Genomic DNA, 10,431 nt, shown 5'->3' with positions numbered 1-10,431 from the left:
CCCTTGCTTGCAATAACTGCATTAAGCCTGTGACTCACTGACAGCAATAAATTGTTGGGGGTTTTTTTTGTGTTGCTTTTCCAGGCTTTTAGCGTAGCTTCTTTCAGTTGTTGTTTGTTTCAGGTGGTTTCTCCCTTCAGTCTCCTCTTCAGGAGGTGAAATGCTGCTCAAGTGGATTAAGGTTTGGTGATTGACTTGGCCAGTGTAAAACTTTTCACTTTTCCCCCCCTAATGAAGTCCTCTGTTGAGTTGGCAGTGTGTTTTGGATCATTGTCTTGCTGCATGCTGATGTTCCTCCCAATTCATTTGGATGCATTTCTCTGTAAATTGGCAGAGAGAATGTTCCTGTAAACTTCTGAATTCAGTCTGCTGCTCCCATCAAGCAGCTTGACTTGTTTTTATCAGAGTTACATCATCAATAAAGATCAGTGAGCCTGCTCCAGAAGCAGTCATGCTCCACCAGGAGTCATACCTCCACCAGGTTTCACAGATGAGCTTGTATATTTTGGCTCATGAGCAGATCCTTTCTTTCTCCACACTTTGGCATTTCCATCACTTTGGTTGAGGTTAATCTTGATTCCAGAACTTTTGTGGCTCATTTCTGTATTTCTTTGCTAATTCCAATCTGGTTTTCTGATTCTTACTGCTGACTGAGTGATTTGCATATTATAGTTTGGCCTCTATATTTCTGCTCTCGTAACCTTCTTCGAACAGTGGTTTGTGAAACCTTCACCCCTGCCCTGTGGAGGTGGTTGGTGATGTCACTGACTGTTGTTTTTGGGATTTTCTTCACAGCTCCCACAATGTTTCTGTCATAAGCTGTTGTTGTTTTCCTTGGACAACCCATCGGTATCTGTTGTCTCAGTACACCAATGGTTCTTTCTTTTTCAGGACATTTCAAATTGTTCTATTGGCTATACCAATGTTTCTGTAATGCCTCTGATTAATTTTCCCTCTTTTCACAGCTTAAAAATGGCTTGCTATTCTCAGATAGACAGCTCTCTGATCTTTATGTTGGCTTAACGTTTTTAACAAGAAATGTAGTCACATGTGAAACTGAAGGCTAAAACCAAGAGTAGATGTTCAGAACTATTTATTGTTTAAACAGTCAATCTAACAGGACACACCTGGGTAACAAGAAACACCTGTCAGTAAATATTTTTTTATTCAATATTTTTTCTCACCTACAAATTGGGTGGTCTGCTACAAAATGTGTTATGTTCTATGTTGTTTTACACATCTACATATAAATACCAGGAAACAAAAATTGAAATAATAAAATATCTTCCCATATTTATCTTTTGATCTCAAACCCAAATGTCTTCAATCTAAAGCAAAACAAATAAAATGGCCTTGCCATTTCAATAGTTACGGCGGGGACTGTATATTGCTATATAAACAGTGAAGTGCAAGTGTTTTTAAACCTACATTAAATTTTTAGCACTACACCTACAATTAATTTTCTTCAGCTTCATGTTATTCATTTTATTTGTATATAAAGTGTAAAGTAGGCACCCCCCCAACACACCTTTTTCCATTTAAAAACCAAGGCAGAGATTTCAACAAGGTTATACAGAAATCATATTTTGTCAGAATTGTAGTCAAAAGTGAATTCTACTCTTCTTTTGCCTACATTGAATACATTGCCAATATAAGGTTTTCTTTTTCTTTCTTTCTTTCTTTCTTTCTTTCTCTTTTTTGCCTAAACAAACAGTGTGCTCATTTCAAATTCTGCATAATAATAATAATAATAATAATAATAAATTATTCTGCTTATGTTTTGTCTCTGATAGTAGTAGCTACTACATTTGTTCTTGAAAATCTATTTATAAACGTTGCCTATGGGAAATGGCATAGATAGATAGATGGATAGATTAGATATATACAATATATGATATTAAAAACGCAGTACTGATCCACGTATTTTGGATGGTTCGCTAAAAACACAGAAAACTTCATTACCCACCAGGCACAGCTGCTAGTCTGCGGACTACTTCCGGGTCACCTACTTCCGGATTATTTTGTTGTTGACTACAACTCGTACAGTTTTGCTAGGAAATATTTTTTTCTTAAACGTGTCGCAGTTATGTAGACAGCTTCATAACAGAAGACCAGCAGGCCCTCAATGAGCCGCGTGTGTCCCCGTGAGGAAAGAGTGGACTGTACGGATTTTTTTTTTCTTATTAATTTATTAATTTATTATTATTTGTGCTAATTAGCTGTTCAGGCTAGTTACAAAACAACGCTTGCTTCCAGTAACTGCATGCGACAGTGCTGTGTTTATTATGCACATACGTATTTCATTTCATTACAGAATTTTAAATGTCGCATTGTAGAGTCCAGACATTAAATAATAATCCAGAAAAGTGCAATTGGACTGTCAGTAGATGATTTAGTTGTAAGTAGCTGTGAATGTGGGTGTTTATTTATTTATTATTGTCCATTAGGACAGACAAAGAGAGGGAGAGAGACAGAGAATGTGGCAGAGTCTGGGCTTGACTGTGCTGGTCATCGTGGCCACTCTCATCTGCGTGCTGCTCTTCATGCTCTTCGGTAAGACTCTCAGCTCCAGTGCTGTACAAACCTTTTCAGGGGAAATAAGTAGCTAATGCTCAACAGGTCGTGAGAAGTCACCTGGTGACATCACAAACCAGTTGGAATATAAATAATTTGCGTATCAGAACGTGTTGCACGTGGAGGGGAAATTTCCCAAAGACATAGAAGAGAACAGTGTATTAAGAAGTAGAATGGAACAGAACGGTATTGATCAGAATGGGATTATTTCATCAGAATAGAATGATCGATGTGTTTGCTTGTATTTACTTATTTGTAAGTTGCTTTGGAAAAAAGCATCTGCTAAATGAATAAATGTAAATGATCATATAGGTAAAGCATAGAGTTGATCGGAATAGAAGCGAACAGCGTTGTACTGGAACTGGAGAGGAAATACATTAATACTAATGTATCGAAATACATTAGAATAGTTTGATCAGAATAGAAAACCTTTTCGATTCTCTTCTGATAAACTCTATAATATAGTCAGAATAGAATGAAATGGATGCATTTGAATGAGTTTTATTAAGAATTGAATTGAATAGAGTTGCATCAGAATAGAATAGTTTTGTCAGAGTGGAATACTTTTCTCACAGCAGAGTTTTTCTCACAATAGAGAAGAATAGAGTTTTCTCAGAATAGAATACAATAGATTATATCAATATAGAATGGAATTTTATCGGAATAAAATAAAACCATTTTATCAGAATAGAATTTTATCAGAATAGAACAAAAAGTTTTATCAGAATAAAATGGAATTGTTTATTACAATAGAATATGATAAGAGTTGAATAGAATAGTTCTCTCAGTATACAGTAGAATATAATAGTTATCAGAATATTAGATTTGCATCAGAATAGAAGAGAATAGAATACTTTTGTCAGAATGGAATATGTTTCTCAGAACAGAGGTTTTTCTCAGAATAGAACAAATGTATTTTCTTATTTTTGCTTGTATTTTCTCATTTGTAAGTCGCTTTGGATAAAAGCATCTGCTAAATGAATAAATGTACATGTTTCAGAATAGAGTTTTATCAGAATGGAATTGAATAGGGTTTTGTCATAATAGAATGGAGTTGAATAAAATAGGTCTATCAGTATATAATGGAATAGTTTTATCAGAATAGAATTAAAAGTCCCCCCACCCCCTTAATAGAATGATCAAATTGAATTAGTATATAGTCTATCAGAATAGAATAGAATGGTGTTCATAATAGAATAGAACAGACCAGAGTTTTATCATAATGGAATTATAAAAATAGATTGGAATATTTTGAATAGAATAGGGTTTAATGGTAATATAGTACAATAGTTATAAGAGAATAGTTTTGTCATAATAGAAGGTGACCATTTTATAAGAATAAAACAGACCAGTTTTAACAGAATAGTAATGGAATAACATGCAGCCCCATCCAATTAGAATAGAGCTGAATCAGCATAGAAAATAATAGATTGTAACTTAAATCAAAAATGCAGAATTCACTTCTCTCCCCCTTTAATATATATATATATATATATGTATATATATATATATATATATATATATAATATATATATATAAAGTGTATGTATGTGTGTATATATATATGTTTATTATTATATATACATTATGGTTTATTTGTCTATTTTTGACAGCAGGGCGTTTATTCTGTGCTTATTCAGCTGTGCTTGTAGGGTGAGCTGACAGACAGAACTGTAACTCTGATGTTACATAACATGCATACACTCACAGTGGTTAAAGTTCAGTGCAGTGCAGTGCACACATCACTCAGAGTCTCTGAAAGGTCATAGAGTCTCTCTCTCTCTCTCACACACACACACACCCACTTCAGAAATAGACCCGTTTACTTCCCTGTAAGCAGCATGGTGGAGTTCTACATGAGTTAGGATTGATCTGATACCGTTTCTCTCTGTTATACCCAGCACAGACTATATATATATATATATATATATATATATATATATATATATATATATATATATATATATATATATATATATAGTATCTCACAAAAGTGAGTACACCCCTCACATTTTTGTAAATATTTGATTATATCTTTTCATGTGACAACACTGAAGAAATGACACTTTGCTACAATGTAAAGTAGTGAGTGTACAGCTTATATAACAGTGTAAATCTGCTGTCCCCTCAAAATATCCCAACACACAGCCATTAATGTCTAAACCGCTGGCAACAAAAGTGAGTACACCCCTAAGTGAAAATGTCCAAATTGGGCACAAAGTGTCAATATTTTGTGTGGCCATCATTATTTTCCAGCACTGCCTTAACCCTCTTGGGCATGGAGTTCACCAGAGCTTCACAGGTTGCCACTGGAGTCCTCTTCCACTCCTCCATGACGACATCACGGAGCTGGTGGATGTTAGAGACCTTGTGCTCCTCCACCTTCCGTTTGAGGATGCCACACAGATGCTCAATATGATTTAGGTCTGGAGACATGCGCGGTCAGTCCTTTAGCAAGGCAGTGGTTGTCTTGGAGGTGTGTTTGAGGTCATTATCATGCTGAAATACTACCCTATATCCCCAGTCTCCAAAGTGAGGGGATCATGCTCTGCTTCAGTATGTCATAATAAATGTTGGCATTCATGGTTCCCTCAATGCTTCCCAGTAGATTCCCAGTGCCGGCAGCACTCATGCAGCCCTAGACCATGACACTCCCACCACCATGCTTGACTGTAGGCAAGACACACTTGTGTTTGTACTCCTCACCTGGTTGCCGCCACACACGCTTGACACCATCTGAACCAAATAAGTTTGTCTTGGTCTCATCAGACCACAGGGCATGATTCCAGTAATCCATGTCCTTAGTCTGCTTGTCTTCAGCAAACTGTTTGCAGGCTTTCTTGTGCATCATCTTTAGAAGAGGCTTCCTTCTGGGACGACAGCCATGCAGACTAATTTGATGCAGTGTGCGGCGTATGGTCTGAGCACTGACAGGCTGACCCCCCACCCCTTCAACCTCTGCAGCAATGCTGGCAGCACTCATACGCCTATTTCCCAAAGACAACCTCTGGATATGACGCTGAGCACGTGCACTCAACTTCTTTGGTCAACCATGACGAGGCCTGTTCTGAGTGGAACCTGTCCTGTTAAACCGCTGTATGGTCTTGGCCACCGTGCTGCAGCTCAGTGTCAGGGTCTTGTCAATCTTATAACCTAGGCCATCTTTATGTAGAGCAACAATTCTTTTTTTCAGATCCTCAGAGAGTTCTTTGCCATGAGGTGCTATGTTGAACTTCCAGTGACCAGTCTGAGGGAGTGTGTGAGCGATGACAACAAAGTTTAACGCACCTGCTCCCCATTAACACCTGAGACCTTGTAACACTAACAAGTCACATGACACCGGGGAGGGAAAATGGCTAATTGGGCCCAATTTGGACATTTTCACTTAGGGGTGTACTCACTTTTGTTGCCAGCGGTTTAGACATTAATGGCTGTGTGTTGAGTTATTTTGATCGGACAGCATATTTACCCTGTTATACAAGCTGTACACTCACTACTTTACATTGTAACAAAGTGTCATTTCTTCAGTGTTGTCACACGAAAAGATATAATCAAATATTTACATAAATTTGAGGGGTGTACTCACTTTTGTGAGATACTGTTTGTGTGTGTGTGTGTATGTATGTATGTATGTATATATATATATATATATATATATATATATATATATATATATATATATATATATATATATACATATACATATATATATATATATAGAGAGAGAGAGAGAGAGAGAGAGAGTTCAAATCCTGGAATTGCCAAAGTGACACTTTGGAAAAGCTTTTTGCTCCAGCCCTAGTATTTAAAATATGTTATTGGGGCTGCAGCTACTATTCAACAAAAACAATAATATTCATTATTAGAATCAATTTCATTATTAATTACTTGGTCTATGTTATGAAATACGCACTACACTAATAAAATGCTACCTTGTTTAATTTGATTAAAATTTACAATATAAATATTGTAAATAAACTTCTTTCAGCAGTACGTACAAAGTAAATCCAAATCACTATTTCTAAAAGCATTTCCATGTATTTTGTGCCTGTATCTCTATATTCCCGCCTGGATGGATCATAGAGAAGCCTGTACAATCGTACCTTTCGGCAAGAGACGCCTCGAAGTCATTCATTTCCGGATCCGGCGCCGTGTGGCAAGTTACAAAAAATGCTGTACAGACTGCCACGTGGAATGAGGCCTCGTGCACTCAACGCTCTCGTCCGCCCACTCCGCGATGACGTAATTTTTGCCGCGCGCTATTGCGGAAGCGTCGAGTATAAACCAGGCTTTAATGTGAACAAAATGAACCGATTCCCAGATTCTGTTGGTTTATAACTAAGAGTCATCCCTAAAGCTTTGGAATCAGAGAATCAACTCTCTCCTGGATCGACTCTCAGCACCATTAATATGAACTAAATGAGTCGATTCCCTGATTCCAGGCACTAGAATTTAGATTAAGAAACAACCCCAAAGCTTTGGATTCGTTTCAGACAAACACGGCAAACAAAATCAATTCAACATCCGAGTGCGTCAATTAGCAAGATATGAATATTGGCCTTTGTTTTGAATTTGACTGGAAAGAAATATTTTTAAATTTTTAGTACATTTTTAAAAGAACAACCCAAGAATAAGCTACATTATGTTACACTTCTGTCTCCATGGAAGACCTTATCTCTGTGATCTTTGAATATTTCAGTGTAAAAACAAGACGACACAGTGGTTGACTCATATTATTGACTCGTCCATTTCATCATCCTGTTTTTTTTTTTTCAGTGCAAAAGAACATTTTGTAGCTTTTTGTAGATTTCAATCCTGAAGAGACGTTTCACAAGTACACTTATGTTTAAAACTTTACATTAAGAAATGAAAAAAAATTACCATAGGAAACAATTCAAGATTGTCATAACCGGCAAAACTTCAAGCCAGGAACCCCCATACACATTTCTGAACTTTCCACCAACAAACTCTAGTATATTTCAGATTAATAATATTGATATGTTACGGAAAAGATCTAACCGTTTCATATTTCCTTATCACAGTATACATCATGCTTGTGTATTGCCTCACTGACAGGTTAAACAATTTTTTAAGTGGATCGACTCTGTGTTGGACTGATCTGTTGCTGGTTTGCAGGTTGGTACGTGGTGTGGCAGCTCTTCCTTTCCAAGTTTAAGTTCCTGCGAGAGCTGGTCGGGGACACGGGCTCGCCACAGGCCGAAACGGAACCCTCGGAATCGGACAGCGAACGCAGTTCCCCTCCGACGCCCCGCCATCGAACCAAACCCGCACGCCAAAGAGTCGCTTTTCCAAGCAGCACTACGTAAATTTCAAGAAAGCACCGTCAAGCTCCAAAATGAAATTTAAGAAGCTTGCCCCTTTTAGACCTTGCCAAAAATAAAGAAAGGGTTGCCAAGCAGAATTAAAATGCTTAATATCGATGTGTATAATCGTAGTCTATACAGCATTTTCCTTGAGTAAAATGACAGCTTCTCTTCTCACTCCCTGCCTTCACCTCTTCCTCTCCTGTCTTTAGTTTTATTCCATTGTCAGAAAGGCACTGTGTTTATCCTCTTGGTGATCAGTTAAAGGCGAGTTCTTCTTCGCCAATCACCTCCAGAATCTTACAGTTATATTGTGATCCAACCCTCCAACTGTTTTGTGATCTGAAAAATGTTTTGACAAAAAGACAAAGCAGACAGTTGGAAGACATTTAAACTAAGATTTTTCCGTTTCCGAAGCGGCTCTGACAGGCCCGCTACGCCCCAGATTGAGTGAGTTGCCATCATGCTGCTAACCATTTCATTCATGTTACCGCATACAGGCTGCTAGGTGAGAGGGAACTGTAAAAGGAGACCTACCAATGCTCTGAAAGCTAAACATGTGACGCAAACTGACCAAACAGTCTTAACTTTATTTACGCTCAACACTTTTTGATGTCTGACGTGCAATGCGAAGAGGAACGTACCAATCAGCTAGCAGAATATAGGTCCCTCAACTGTTTTCTTTAACCATGCTAAAGATTAAACTTAACAATCAGATCTGTTACTAGTCGACTCCACTCCTTCTGAGCGAAAAGCAGCAAGGAATCTGTTATATTTTATGTTTTAGGATCATTTCCGTTATGACAGCAGCTGTATTTTTTCCTTCACAATAAAAGTATTGGATAAAAACTTCGGTTACACTACAGGTGTGTGTGTGTGTCTATAAATTGTGACGAGTGTACATATGTGAATGACATTCTTTTCACCTGGATTCTGTGTTTAATGTATTCTGGATGGTAGACTTGAGTAATGGGCAATAGCCAGGACTCAATATGGGCTGACTGATGTAGTATAGTGAGTTATTTATTAGCAAGAATTTTCGCAATAGGGAAAAGGAAAACAAAACAAAAACTTTGATATGGTGTTCAAATCACCACTTTATATTAATTCTGCTATGTTATCATTTCTATGGTAACAACCCATTCATAAGGACTTGTATGGACACTGCCTGGCCAAAAAAAGGTCGCTGTTTGGATTTAAATAAGCAAATAATTACTAGCCTATGATTGGATCATTGTGGCAGTTATTAATGTTTCAGGTGGTAACAATTCTTTTAACCCTAACTGATGCAGTGTGTAGCTTCTCATTTCTTAAAGAACCATGTTGGAAGATGCATCCCATGGTCATGGAAAAGAGCTTATTGTGTTTATTGTGGAAAAAAAAATCTTGAACTATCATGATCTGAGATCTTTAAAAACGCTTGGTGAAGTCGCCATAAAAATTGACAGTAGAACTCACGGCTATGTTTAATAGTGAAAGTAAGAGCATTTCCATACATACAATTTGACACAGAACTTACAGGATTGGGACTGAACAACTGTGTGACTCCAAGAAAGCCACTTGATTGTGAGGCTAATCAGAAAAAAAAAGACTTCAATTTGCTAGGGAGCATAAAGCTTTCACTGTGGTGAAATGGAAAAGGTCATGTGGTCTGATGAGCCCAGATGTACCCTATTCCAAAATGATGGGTGCATCAGGGTAAGCAGGGAAGCACATGAAACGATGCACCCATCATATATAGTGCCTACTGTACAAGGCTCTGGAGCCAGTGTTATGATCTGGGGTTGCTTTAATTGGGCAGGTCTAGGCTCAGCAACATTATGCGGCAATAAAATGAAGTCAGCTGAATAACTGAATGTACTGAATGACCAGGTTATCCCATCAATTGATTTTTTTTCTTCCCTGATGGTACAGGCATAATTCCAGGATGAAAATGCCAAGATTCATCTGGCTTGAATTGTGAAAGAGTGGTTCAGGGAGCATGAGGAATCATTTTGACACATGAACTGACCACCACAGAGGTCAATGAGCTCTGACCTTAACCCCATTGAAAGTGTTTGGGACGTACTGGAGAAGACTTTATGGATGGTTCGACTCTCCCGGCCTCTGTATAAGATCTCGGCCAAAAATGAACGCAACTCTGAACGGAAATAAATGTTGTGACGTTGTCAAAACAGTGTCATAACGAATGTGTGCCGTAATCAAAGCTAAAGGTGGTGCAACAAAATATTAGTGTGTGCGACATTTTTTTGTCCAGGTAGTGTAAATCATTTATGGAAGGAGTGTTAACACTCCAGTGTCAGCACTTGGAAAAAAGTATGCTTTCCAACACGGGAATGTCTTCTAGTGATGTGTCGTTCATGACGATTTGTTCGTTTTGAACATATTTTTAATATGACGAGTTGTCTCAGGGAGTGATCTGTTCATTTTTGACCTGCAACATACCCGTAGGTTCTGTACAGGAAACAGAAATGATTAGTTCACGTCTCGATTTTTGTGTTCGAGTCGTTCGTTCATCACTAATAGATGTTCG

The 10,431-nt window shown here is 37.7% G+C and overlaps 1 protein-coding gene across 1 annotated transcript; it reads left to right on the top strand.

The window, feature by feature from the left end:
* Positions 1 to 1,997: 1,997 nt before the first annotated feature.
* smim13 (small integral membrane protein 13) lies at positions 1,998 to 8,761 on the top strand. Its single transcript, XM_053651058.1, has 3 exons — positions 1,998 to 2,162; positions 2,448 to 2,553; positions 7,711 to 8,761. Exons 2-3 carry the CDS (start codon positions 2,478 to 2,480, stop codon positions 7,899 to 7,901), a joined length of 267 nt encoding a protein of 88 aa, XP_053507033.1. The 5' UTR covers positions 1,998 to 2,162; positions 2,448 to 2,477; the 3' UTR covers positions 7,902 to 8,761.
* The last annotated feature ends 1,670 nt before the right edge of the window (positions 8,762 to 10,431 follow it).

Source organism: Ictalurus furcatus, chromosome 2, assembly GCF_023375685.1.
Source record: "Ictalurus furcatus strain D&B chromosome 2, Billie_1.0, whole genome shotgun sequence".
Classification (NCBI taxonomy): domain Eukaryota; kingdom Metazoa; phylum Chordata; class Actinopteri; order Siluriformes; family Ictaluridae; genus Ictalurus; species Ictalurus furcatus.
This window is presented reverse-complemented; position numbering and strand designations above follow the sequence as displayed.

Coding starts and splice junctions, on each gene's coding strand:
- smim13 (XM_053651058.1), top strand. CDS start 2,478: ATGTGGCAGAGTCTGGGCTTGACTGTGCTGGTCATCGTGGCCACTCTC. Junction 2,554..7,710: donor GCTGCTCTTCATGCTCTTCG/GTAAGACTCTCA, acceptor GCTGGTTTGCAG/GTTGGTACGTGGTGTGGCAG.